Here is a 12,178-nt window from a genome sequence, read left to right on the forward strand (position 1 = left end):
GGGCAGTGATTTTTCGTTTTTACCAACAAAATGTCACATTCAGAAGAAAAGACAAGTTATTTCTCATATATAAAAACTGAAAGACCTGGATACATTTCTACTTTTCCACATTTTTTACTACAGAAATTAAAAAGTAAAGACAAAGGACCACACAAAGGGGGGGGGGGGGGGGGGAAACCAGCTATTTTTATAATCAACTCCCTTTGGTAAAAACTGTAATAAATGGTCTTGCATTTGTCTTTTTCATATACATACTAACTTTAGCCATTTATCACTAAAGTCCACAGTAAGCTTGGAAAGTATTACTAGCACAACAACACAGATCTGTCATAAAAAGTCTGAGACTATATACAGTGTATTTACAACGTGAACGGCATGTGGACAGTCCTCCCAGGATGAGACGAACGTGTGTGTGTGTGTGTGTGTGTGTGTGTACAAGCTGGTGTATTGGCAGAGGGCATTTTAAAAAAGGTTGACTTCCAGGGCGGCGAGGATCATTTGTGTTAATAGAACTATATATAATATATATATACACACACACAACACATACACTGGAATACATGTCAGTATCTGACATTCACAAGCTATACAATTTTACAGTCCGAGACCAAACAGTGTTGTGTGGCAAATGTTTTTTTTCTTTTTCAGTTTTTGTTTTTACATAAATGCAACAGTGCTTTTTGATGTTACCCCGACAGTACTGTTTGGGGCTCAGGCACAGTTTCTAATAATGCTGCCATGTGTTTCGGAAGAGCAAGTGTAACCGTCGCTCCGTCTTGTGATAGGTACATAATTGTGATTTGGCCGTAACGCAGGAATGTCAGAACCAGATCTCTCAGACTTTGTTGTGCTCCCGTCCAAACCTTCAATCTGTGAAACAAAACTTTTTAAAACGTTTTCCTCTCTCTAAATAAGTGCACTTGTCCACCATATTGTTTTCCACGGATACTGTAGAATAACACTATCATAAAGAAATCCCTGTATGATTGATTCACCTCTGTGGAGCTCTTACTCGGATGGCTTCAGACAAAATGGTCCAAACCGAAGCTCAGTTGTGATAAAAGTACAAAAAAAAAGCACCACTCTATCTTTCACAGGCTCACCGCTGACGCCGCTGAGCCCCGTAGAGAAGGCTCAGGGATGTGAGGAGTGGCTCCGCGTGCTGGTAAGAGCTCAGGTCTGCGACCGGATCGTGACGATTCCTATGTTTTGGCACCAAAGGCCCTGCGAAGAAATGGGCCCAGCTAAAAACGCTGGTAAAATCAGTAATCCTGCCGCCCCGGGTGCAACGTACACGGTAGCTAGCTTAATTGTGCTCCCGTGTCGACCTTAAAAACACATTAATAAGCCCCCGGCCCTACCTCTACTCCTGACCTGTTTGACTTCAGACCCAACACCCCCAGAAATCAGTCTCTCTCTCTCTCTCTCTCTCCTGTTTGTCCTCGGCTACGGCGCCTTGCTGGGCGGGCCGTATTTGACGCGGTACTTGTTGATGTTCACGAAGTGAAGGATCTCCGGCTGGCGGCTGGTGGTGCAGGGTAATAGGCCTTCGCGCGCGTCGCCCATCAGCCACTTATTGGTTTCACTGCTCATGTCGCGGGTGACGTGCTCCTTGGCCCACGTGTCCACCCAGGCCTGGAAGCGCTTGTGCAGCCGTGTGCTCACCCTCTCGTGTGACTGAGGAAAAAGAGGATGTTGTTAGAATGCTCAGTGAGTAGACAGCGACTTCTACAGATAGAGATGGTTAGGACACGACAGAAAAAAAATCATCTCCCCTCATTGGTGGCTGAGAGCCCAAACAATCGACTGTCCGTTCAGCTGTGATATACAGTATGTTACGCGCCTCTATACGTCTATTTGCCCGATAAACAGTGTTTACATAGGCCTAGTTTGTACTGAACTGAAAGGAATAGTTTATCATTTTGGGAAAGATCCTGTCTCGCCAAAAATGTGCTACTCTCACATCTGTACGGTAAAAGGTCAACTCAGGATTGAGCAGAAGATCGCTGTTTTCCCTTTTTCAGTCTTTTTTGCTAAGCTAACTGGCTGCTGGCTCAGGCTACATATTTAGATATGACAGCAGTATTAATATTGTCATCCAACATTCTCGGCGAGAAAGCGAACAAGCGTTTTCACAGAAGTTTGAACTATTCCTTTAACTACTAATTACATCTATCTTTTTAGACTTTTGCATATCTTTGCTGTTATTAGATCTGTTTATCAAGATTACGATATGTTGTGAAACTTTTAATTTATCTTTAGGAAATCTGTCGCTTGGCCAAATGTATTTTCTGTGAATTTTTAATAAAAAAAAAAAGGTACATTGGATTTTATATAAAGGTCAAACCGCAGATTCAAATCACATAACTATTTCTGATACGTAACCGCCTCATTGCGCCCCCTACACCTATAACACAGAGGGGGAGTAAAGTCAGAATAACCGAGTAAGTCCTTCGGAGGTCAGTGATGTTTCAGGTAACGGCAGCAGGTGAAAAAGCGGTGAATACCTGGTGAGCTCGCAGCAGAGCAGTGCGTCTGTACATGTAATCCTCAGACTTAAAGACGTACACCATCTTGTAGGAGTTGAGTTTGAACATGCACTCCATTTTCTCCTTTTCCAGGGATTTCTTGCCACCCTCGCAGGCCTCTTTGTCCAACTGCTCGCGTCCCTTCTGGTACTTCCTGATCCGTCTCAGATTCCTGGTTATGAGCGTAAAGACAAACGTGATGAGAGTGACTGATGAGAGACGGCAGGAATGTGTCACAACAAAATCGATTGGAGTTAAATCAATCAAGTGGACTCGTGTTCGACGACTTTCATAGCAGGCGATGTGTTCAGTATACTGAGCAAGGTACTCTGATGTAATGTAGTAAAATAAAAATTCCTTACCATTAACATCACCCTATTTTTTCTGCGTCAAAAGACATAAAAGTGCTTTCACAATTCAAAAATAATATTTGCAAATTTGAGAAAAACAAATGATGTGATAACTCACCTGGGAAGAAAAACGGGCTTCTGAGCGAGGTGCTCCCTTAACTCAGGTGTGGTGGAATCTGGGTTTAAGTAGCGTCCAACATAATCGGACCAACGCTGCAAACAGAGGACAAGTAGAGCGCAGAATTAAGACACAAATTAGGTACGTAAACACTCCCACTAACACCAGTATTACCAAAAGGTTGGCAATAGGTCCTTACTAGTTTTTCCACTCCAGCTGGAAAAGTAGACCCTCTTACTAGACAAAATGTAAAAACAACTTTTATTTGCATTTATTCACTGAGTATTTAGATTCCTCATTTAATATGAAGAGAATACTCAAATATAATACTTACTGTGACATAAGCAGCCGAATGAGAATCACTCACTGCCACTAAACATCAATCTGGGAATTCATTACTAGTCAAAAGCCAAAAAATCATGGCCCCAAGTCCTTCTAATTGTGTCAGTTTGCCAGCTATCACACACTCTATCTGCCCAACTGGTTTGTAAAAATAGAGGAAAAAGAAAACCGACAATCTTTGACAGGATGTAACGGTTTCTTACCTCAGCCTCCATGGGCTCGTCTGAGTTCTCCTCCTCTGTGTCGAGCAGCTCCACCGCAAGCTGCACCTGCGACCTGTTCCTCGAAAACATCACCTGAGAAAGTGACGGAGAGGAAACGAGTGTGACGCTAAATTAAAACAGCGTGTGAAAGATTGTTGAAAAGCCAGGATGTCCTGAGGGCTCAGAGGACTGAGACGCAACATCAACATATTAATTAAGCCTCATCTCCACTGCATGGTTTGACTTCACTCACTTTTGGTCCCAGGTCCTTTTCTATACTTCTTGTTCCACTGCGGATAATAAACCCTCAAGAGTTGGCGACATTTTTAGCTGATTTACATCACGACAATGTGACCAATCAGTGGCCTGCAGTGTTTAAACTCAACCTTCTAATAACAGCTCTGCTGGCTTGGCACCTCGACTGAGGTAGTAACAAAAAAAAAAAAAAAAAAGTACCAGGAACTATCCACAACTTTTGCTGATGGAAAACCGAAAGAGTCAAGTTGAGCAGAGCCGTGCCGTAGAAATGTGGCATTAGGTTGAAATCCAGAAGTCATGCCGTCTTCCTCATTATTCTTCTAAGCGTTTAATAAATGTATGAATGCAAAGACAAACAACAACAAAGGCAAACTTTTCCTTGCTGTACTTTGTAAAGCTCTCTCACTTTACTTTGGCATCAAACTAGAGTGCACGTACAGTAACTGCCTGAACACCCTGCAGGGTGAAGTTTAAAGTCACAGTTTTCAAAATCAGAAATGTAATTTGTTTTTGACAGAATGCACTTGTGTTGACTGAGCAGGCTATTGACAGTAAAAGTGCATCAAAAGGAATATTCGCTTGTAGGTGGCAGTTGGCCTTCAGCTGCTTTTACACATTCACAGTCTAACTTTAAAGAAATGATATCATGCTTTAATAATTGGGAAGCTGCAGACAACACATTCATAGTTAACAGGCCGGCTGATTTTTAACATAATTTTAGACGCTTTAGATGCCAATCGAGTACTACGCACAGCACTGCTTTTATTTCACTCAGAAGTTTTAATGTTTAATTTAACAATGTGAAGAAGATTTATTAGTTGCTAACACACAAATACGAGGAATCCTCATGCGCTCAGTTGGTATGTGTGGGCCGTTCCTCTCTGCCGGAAAACAAAAGTCCTTATTTGGATTAATTGAAGAAACGTTGCACTCTGCAGCCTTGTGGAAAATGAGTAATTAAAGAACTTCTCCTCAAATGAACTTCAACTGAACCGATTCCCGTATTTTCAAAACGTCTGCACAATGTTTCATCACCCGTAATCCCCCCCCCCCCCTACAGAACTTCCAGTGACTGTAGGAACTTTCTGTATTCACCTTGAAGCAGTTCTCATCAGACATGAGCTGCTCGGCTTTCCGCTGATACGTGGCCTCCGCAGAGCTCCTTGAGGACTGGGTGGACACGGTTCCTCCGCTGGCGCCGTTCGTGCTCTCCGAGAGGTAGAGGTCCGTTACTTGGACACATATCTCATCACTCACGATGTGCTGGAGCTGGATGGAGAGAAGGAATTGTTTTAAAGTGGGGCAACAACCATCTCAAAGTGTAGGAACACTGTGCTAACGGAGGCTCTGTGTGGCCGACAAACGACATGAGAACAACTGGAGGTGAGAGAACAAACGGATGCTTGCCTGCCGGACGATGCTTTGGATGAGTTTGTCCATTGTGAAGGCGATGTAAGCGTGAATGGTGAACATTTCCCTCAGTGAGTCTTCGTACTGAGAAGCCTCCATGTTTCCATCCAGCAAATTCCTAACCATCTCCAAGAAGGCCGAGTAGTAATCCTCCACCTCAATGTCCACTAGAGAGAAGAAATATGATATTAAAATAAACAATCTGATGGCTGCGTTGATCCGCACATGACAGGAAGACTGGCGGAATTTCAATCAATCCTCTTTGGCAAGCGGTGCTTATTTTGGCAGAAGTTCAATTTTTTAAATCTGAGTGATTCATTGGTTCAATATTCAGTAAGTTTTGATATTTTCATCTGCTTTTAGTTTTGTTTATTTGCCTTTTCTGTAAATGTATTTATATACGTTTAATTATCAGTTTCAATAAAACTAGTGACCCCCTTCTCTTGTCATGTCCATTGTTTGCATTAATCCTACATATGTTTGAAACATTTTTCTCTTATGTCTATTATGTGTTAGCGAGCAGGAAGGAGGCCCACATGTCAGTAGAGAAATAGAGAACGTTTGCTCATAAATGGGAAAGAAAAAAAAAAAAAATGCAAAAGAGTCTGGTTTGTATTTAAATGGACAGTTGTTGGCGATATCGGCCGTAGTGATGTCTGCTTGCTCTCAAAAATAATGACACGAGACAGCACAAAAAAATATATTTGGAAAAACTCAACATTAATGTCTGTTTCCAGAAATCATGAAAATAGTTCCTAGGTGAAACTGCTCACAACAAGGTTTGTTGATTATCTTGAGTAGCCGGGTCGTGATTTCTGTAAAGACACATTGCTGTTGAGTTTTTTTTCAAACATTGTTTTTAGTGCTTTGAGCACCACAAGCCGAGCCTCCTAGTTCCATCATATTGGAGAGAAGGCAGACATCCCTACGGCTGATGTCTCAAACACTCTGCAACTCACACCAAAGCAATCTAGATTGATAAATAGCACTACAGGTAAGAGGGAATCAATGCATTAGTGATTGTGGGGTGAACTGTCCCTTTAAGAACATAAAGCATGCGAGGGTCTGTCGGTTGTTACTCACTGGGCTCCTTCAGTCTCAGCTGGATGGCTGGATTATCGTTTTTCTCCTTCTTCAGTCCCAGGACCTCCCTCTCCCAGTCTCGTTCTCTGACCTCCTCCTCGATCTGTCGCTCCGCCTGCCCGTAGAGCTGCAGCAGGCGCGAGCACAGCGTCTGGTGCAGCCGCAGGAAGATGTACCAGTTGTTGTTGACGTAGAAAAGGTTGTAGGCGTCGTCGGAGCCACGCAGCTTCTGCGCCGCCGTGTTGCTAAACAGCAGCTTGGACTTGGAGGGGCTCCTGCTGCCGGGGACGCCGTTGTGCTTTTTGGACGCGCCTTCCTCCAGATCCATCTCCTCTTCCTCTTCTTCCTCCTCCTCCTCCTCCTCCTCCACGTCAGAGAGCTCGCCCCGCTGGGAGAACAGCATGTCGGGGATGAAGTGGTAGATGATCTGTTTGATCTTGTACTTGTCTTCCTTCTGGATGCCGCTCTGTCGCTTGACGTGGTGGATGATGAGCGCCGCGGCGTCCTCCAGGATCTGGCTGTCCTCGTGCGCCAGCGTTAGGTGGGGGCCCGTGGGTGGCGTGGTGTTCTCCTCGGATGCCTGCTCCTGGCGCTGCGACACAAGAACAAGTGTATGTCAGCGTTTTGGATGCACAGAATATATGTTGACCCTGAGATGAGTGTAATTCTAAAATCTGTTAATTCCCATTTGAGATACAGTTTCCTAAAGTAGTTTATGTTCATAAAAACCAGACATTACATAAGCTAAACGCTAACATGGGCTGTAAATTCAGATTCAGTGCTGGTACGCCACTGAGGTACAGAAGAGAGAAACGTACCTCATCGTAAATGCTTTCGATTTCGTTCAGCAGGGACTTGGATCGAAGCACTTTGGTGTCATTCTGTTTGTAGTTGATGCCTTGATGGTCGAGAGACTTGAGGTAATACTTCTCGTTCTGCTCCCTCCAGATCTTGTTGAAGCCTCGTTGGGCTTCCCGCCACTCATCCTCCTTGGTCTTTAACCTGGTTAGAAGAGAAGGCAAAAAGTCGATTCATGTGCGCACACAACGGCAGAGCAACATTATGCATTTTTAGGCCATATTCAAAACTACCTGATAGAACTCTAGTTAAAGAGCAAAAACTGCCTCCATTTCCAAACACACATATTGTAAAAGAATGATTGTTCAGAAGTAAGTTCGACTCCCACCTCTTTAACACGATGGGGACAGACACAGCAGGGTTTTTCTTCAGGCCATCGATGATGTCGGGCGCCTTGTCTCCGTATATTCTCTGGATGGCCTTGCGGTGCACGACCTCTGAAGAGCCGCCCAGCGTGTTGTCCAGGCGGAACTTGGCCTGCTCCTCCGCCGACATGCGGGACAACTTCCGCTGTACCGCCTCCAGGACTCTGATGGTCGCCAGGTTGGTCTCCAGCACTACATCCAACTGTGGGCGAGAAAACAGGGCGCGTTTAATATCCAGTGCTGTGTGCCCTTTATCTTTAACTCAAAATCAAACTGTATAACGGGTCTCAACCTTCTGAAACTCTTTTACGATAGTGATCTATTGGGAAACCTTTCATTGCAATACCGCACGTGTCCACAGGGAAATGCAACGACGGCGGCGTATCCAGTTCTATAATACATCCAAGAGCATGAACACGTTTGGCTGATACGTTTCCTGATTGGAGTGGTGATTTTCAAATGTAAAATTTATGTGAATTCTTGATCACATTTAGACATAGAAATATATAGCTTTTTAAATTATAAAAAATATATGCAAGAGGCCCACCAGTTGAGAATAGCCAACTACTGTTTGCCACTGAGGAGTTTCACTGTAGTAAGTCAAAAGTCTTTGTTCGGGGAAGTTTTAAAAGAAAGAAATCCCGGAGGAGGAAAATGCAACAGCTAGTTTCCCCCCCCCGTGGTGACGCCAACAGAGAAGTCGTACATGTTTAATGTTCCTGCTCACCTCAAAGCGCTCGTCCTCACATCTGTAGATATGCTCCTCGTACTGAGTCTTCTTGGAGCTGACAAACGTGGAGTCCTCAGACCAGGAGGGGAAGGAGACCCAGGTGTCATTTAAGACCTGGACAAGGCAGAAACAAACAGTGTCATCTTTAAATTAGAATTAGACATAATTAATCTGTCCACATCAACATGGAGATAAGTCATCTAGTAATTAGAAAACTTGTCGTAGGGTTTAAAACAAAAACGTGACTTTTAAAAACACAAATGACAACATTGTCTCACATTTTTCCGCTCTTACCTCTTTACAAAGGGGAGTTCTGCCGGTGCACTTGGGCTGTTGGTAGCTTTTGGGCAGAGCTCTGTAACTGGAACCGAGTCTCTTACAGGAAGCATAATCAATCTCCATGGCGATGCCCTCGGTGGCCCGTTCCTTGGGGTATATTTCGATGTGGGACGTTTCCCGATATCCCAGGAAGTTTTTAAACCAGTTGAACAGCTCTGGGAATTTTCTGTATAACATAATTAAGTGAAAAACATATGTATGATGTATACAATAAATTGTAAAAAAAAAGTATTTTTCCAGGTGAGATGCCTGAGGACTCACCCTAAAAAGGGCAGCACCAGCTGCACTAGTTCAGCCCTGGAGATCACCTCCTGATTAAAGATGACCAGACACCGCAAGAAGTTGTCGTAGGCCTCTGCACTTCGCAAGGCTTTGCGCACCTGAAGTGAGAAATAAAATGTCAGAACGGTATGTGACCGACTAAAATACCGTAACATAACTGAGCTGTAGTTATCTTGGAAAGTTTTACTTTACTGAAGTCTTACAAACTGCACTATTTCAAGATTTCCAGAAGGTTCCAGAATGTTGAAACTAAATTCAATAACCATTATTAGATACTTGATAAGTCAAATCAATATGAAACAGTATTACTTTCTGAGGTTTATTCTTGCTTAGTGACTGCTTTCTTCCTTCATATCCTTTAATTTAATTAATGTTTGCTTTCACATGAACACAAAGATAAAATACAGCGCACAAAAAAACCCTCACCTTCTCAAAGAACAGAGATTCTGTTCCGACTCCATGCTTGCTGGCCTCTGCCGCCGAGGAATCTTTCAAGTTCAGTAACTTGGGCTTCTTCTGTAGCGTTACCAAAATAGCAACAAGAAGACATCGGTTTAGTCATCTCAAAAGCACGGACAGGAAATAAAAAGGAAACAGGAGGGGTCGATAGCTTCAGCGGTATGCGAGGATGCATGCGTGCACCTTGACAGGGGGCGTGGTCCCTGGAGTTGGATGGCGGCGGATCTGGCAGCCGTTCTGATTGGGCCTCTGTTTGTTGTTGAGCTGCAGCTTTTTGGCAGTGCCGCCGTGGTCGTTCCGTACGGCCTCCGCCTTCTCGGCTGTGGTTTTACTTAACAGCTATGAAGAATACACAACACTGATTAAGACGAGGGTACACGAATACGCTCCACCCGACTCTGGATCTCCAGATACGATGGGATTATTCCAGCAGGTCCGTGTTTAAAAACGCGATCGAATGCAGAATATTTAACTGGTATAAAGTATCTAAATATGAGAGAAACAGCCCATCCTAACAGTAACTTTTAACATCTGCACTGGAGTGAAGACGAGAGTCTCTGCTCACCACTGAGCTGTTGGCATCGGGGAGAAATTGCCCAAACTCTGAGAGCAGGTCCTCCTGGTTCTTGAAGAGTCTCGCCACCTGAGCGTACACCTCCTGCTCCGTCAGAGCCGGTGTGTAGTTCCCACCAGCCTCCTTAGCGTTACGTTGCTCCTTCTGTAGTGGAAAAGCACACGTTCACTTTGAACTTACTGCTGAAACTGAGTAACAGGAGAGGCTACAAAGGCCTCCAATCTACATTTTAAAATGCACTTGCAGATTTCCTTATTTGTTGATAAAGGTTTTGAGAGTAGGGTCAAACTTGTGGTTGTGTTGCCTCTCCCGCAGGGCCAAACAGAGCTAAGTCGCTAAGCTCAATTTGGACACGGTCACGTTATTGAAACAGCAACAGTTCAAGTTTCATAAGTGAAAATGGTTTCATTACAAACATGAGGTCAAGCGGTTCCTTCCTTAAACAGGTAGTACACATGACATCTTATTTTTGTGCTGTACACTAGGGCTGCACTTTTCATGTCGCAGAAAAATAAATGTTGCAATGACAGTTTTTCCCAGAATTGTGCAGCACTTACACATAATCATATAGATTCCGGTTGGCAAAGTATGTGAGAAATACACATAAACATATTTTTGCTAAAAAATTAGCTTGTTTGTGTCTTTTTGGTTTAAAAACCAAGAATAAGATCCTTTGATCACTACGGCTTTCAGCGGCAGGCCACTGACCTGGTACGTGTGGAGGATCTCCAGGAAAGCTTTGTAGATGTCGGGCTGGCCCTGGAAGCGGTTCTTGATCTTGTTGACGTAGTTGATGGCGTGGTTGAACTCCACGGGCTGGTTGTTCTGCATGGGCGGACCAGTGGGGGTCCCGCTGAGGGGCGGGTGAAGCTGCATGGGCGGGGAGCGAGGAGAGGTGTACGCAGGGATGGACGGATTGCTCTGACTGCTCGGTGTCAATGCCTGAGGCTGAAGAGGCTGGGGAAGGCCACAAAATGAAAAGTTTTAGACGTGCCGCTGCACTGCAAAACACCAGATTTACAAAACGTTTTTTAAACCCCGTGGAGATGGGAATAACAATATATATGGAGAGAGCTTTTTTGCATTGTTTTGTCACTCGCTGGTCTAAATTACTCACCTTGCTCATCTTGGCAGGAGTGGGCTGCATCAGAAGGGGCGGGGCGGTGGTCGCAGCAGACGGGAGCTGGGAAGGATGTAGGGGAACTATTCCTGTTATGGGGATGTTCTGGACTGAAATGCCATGCGGGGTGATGTGGTGGATTTGACCAGGCGTGGTCACGTTGACCAGGTCAGCGTGCTGGACCTCAATCTTGTAGCCAGGTGGCAGGAAGGTATTGAAGCCCATGATGAGGTCGGGGTGACCTTTGAAGAGCTGTGACACTCTGCTGATGACGCCAGGTGTGTCAATACTGGGAAAAAACAAAATTGACAAAATTAATTCAAATGTACCCCGACTGTCATCCTGCCAATCACTTCTGCCATTTTTTTTTTGTAAAGTTTCATTTTTCAGAAGGTCAGTATCAGCGATGGTAGGACTGACTGAGGAGCCTCTACGTGTAAATATTGGAACACTTATTTGGAAAAAGATGAACCTGCCTTTAGATTCTTGGATTATACCTCTATTATAACATGTATTATTATTAACAAATGGCAAAATAATGCTATTAGCTGCTGAATACCAAACGTCTGAAGAAAGCTGTTTTTGCTGTTAAGTTAAATTATTATTATCAGCTCTTTCTGTATTATGTTTCTACTTGAAGAATAAATTAACTCATGTGCCTCTCGGTTGTATCTCCAGAGAATCAGTCACAAATTCATCCGCATATATTTTCCAAACCTGACAGATGCGGCTGCAACTTGTGTTTGAAATCAACTGTCATCCTGCTCTACCTGGGATGTGACTTCAAAAGCTGCCAACATTGTGGAGCATTGAGAGTTTTACCAAACCAAGAGCAGCTTGAACGTGACCTTTGAACTTTAGATTGTTCTGAACAAATGCATTTCTGACAGAGACAACAGACTGACCGTTCTCAGCAACGGAGGTCAGTGAACATTGTTATATAATTGTCTTTATGGAAGCTAAAAAATGAATATTTTTTTCAGGATTAAAGGAATGGTTCTGGTTAGATTCATGGTCTTAAGTTGCAGAAAAGCAAGTTATTATTATTTGTATTACTATTATTAGCACTGAATTGTGAAATCAAGGTAGGACTGAACGAGTTATTACTCATAAAATGTAGATTTTGAACACTGGGTTGACTGACTTTGGCTGTGCCTCG

At 43.8% G+C, this 12,178-nt stretch overlaps 1 protein-coding gene across 1 annotated transcript; it reads right to left on the bottom strand.

Moving 5' to 3' along the window:
* Positions 1–4: 4 nt before the first annotated feature.
* Positions 5–11,819, bottom strand: sin3aa (SIN3 transcription regulator family member Aa). Its single transcript, XM_031857144.1, has 18 exons — positions 11,790–11,819; positions 11,017–11,604; positions 10,608–10,856; positions 9,891–10,043; positions 9,509–9,664; positions 9,293–9,382; positions 8,846–8,964; positions 8,540–8,750; positions 8,243–8,359; positions 7,479–7,717; positions 7,111–7,294; positions 6,293–6,884; positions 5,207–5,376; positions 4,895–5,068; positions 3,542–3,634; positions 2,997–3,091; positions 2,508–2,700; positions 5–1,677 (listed from the first exon to the last, which is right to left on the bottom strand). The coding sequence occupies exons 1-18, from the start codon at positions 11,817–11,819 to the stop codon at positions 1,447–1,449; spliced, it is 3,684 nt and encodes a 1,227-aa protein (XP_031713004.1). The 3' UTR covers positions 5–1,446.
* Between the last annotated feature and the right edge of the window lie 359 nt (positions 11,820–12,178).

The sequence above is a fragment of the Anarrhichthys ocellatus genome, unplaced genomic scaffold, assembly GCF_004355925.1.
Source record: "Anarrhichthys ocellatus isolate YVR2014 unplaced genomic scaffold, GSC_Weel_1.0 scaffold2, whole genome shotgun sequence".
Lineage (NCBI taxonomy): Eukaryota > Metazoa > Chordata > Actinopteri > Perciformes > Anarhichadidae > Anarrhichthys > Anarrhichthys ocellatus.

What these genes read in the sequence shown, in the direction of transcription:
- sin3aa (XM_031857144.1), bottom strand. Translation starts at nt 11,819, where the DNA reads ATGTTGGCAGCTTTTGAAGTCACATCCCAG. An exon ending in CTCCTGCCAAGATGAGCAAG is followed by an intron (nt 10,857 to 11,016) that starts GTGAGTAATTTA and finishes GGCCTTCCCCAG; the next exon opens with CCTCTTCAGCCTCAGGCATT. An exon ending in ACGAGCCCATGGAGGCTGAG is followed by an intron (nt 3,092 to 3,541) that starts GTAAGAAACCGT and finishes CTCTGTTTGCAG; the next exon opens with CGTTGGTCCGATTATGTTGG.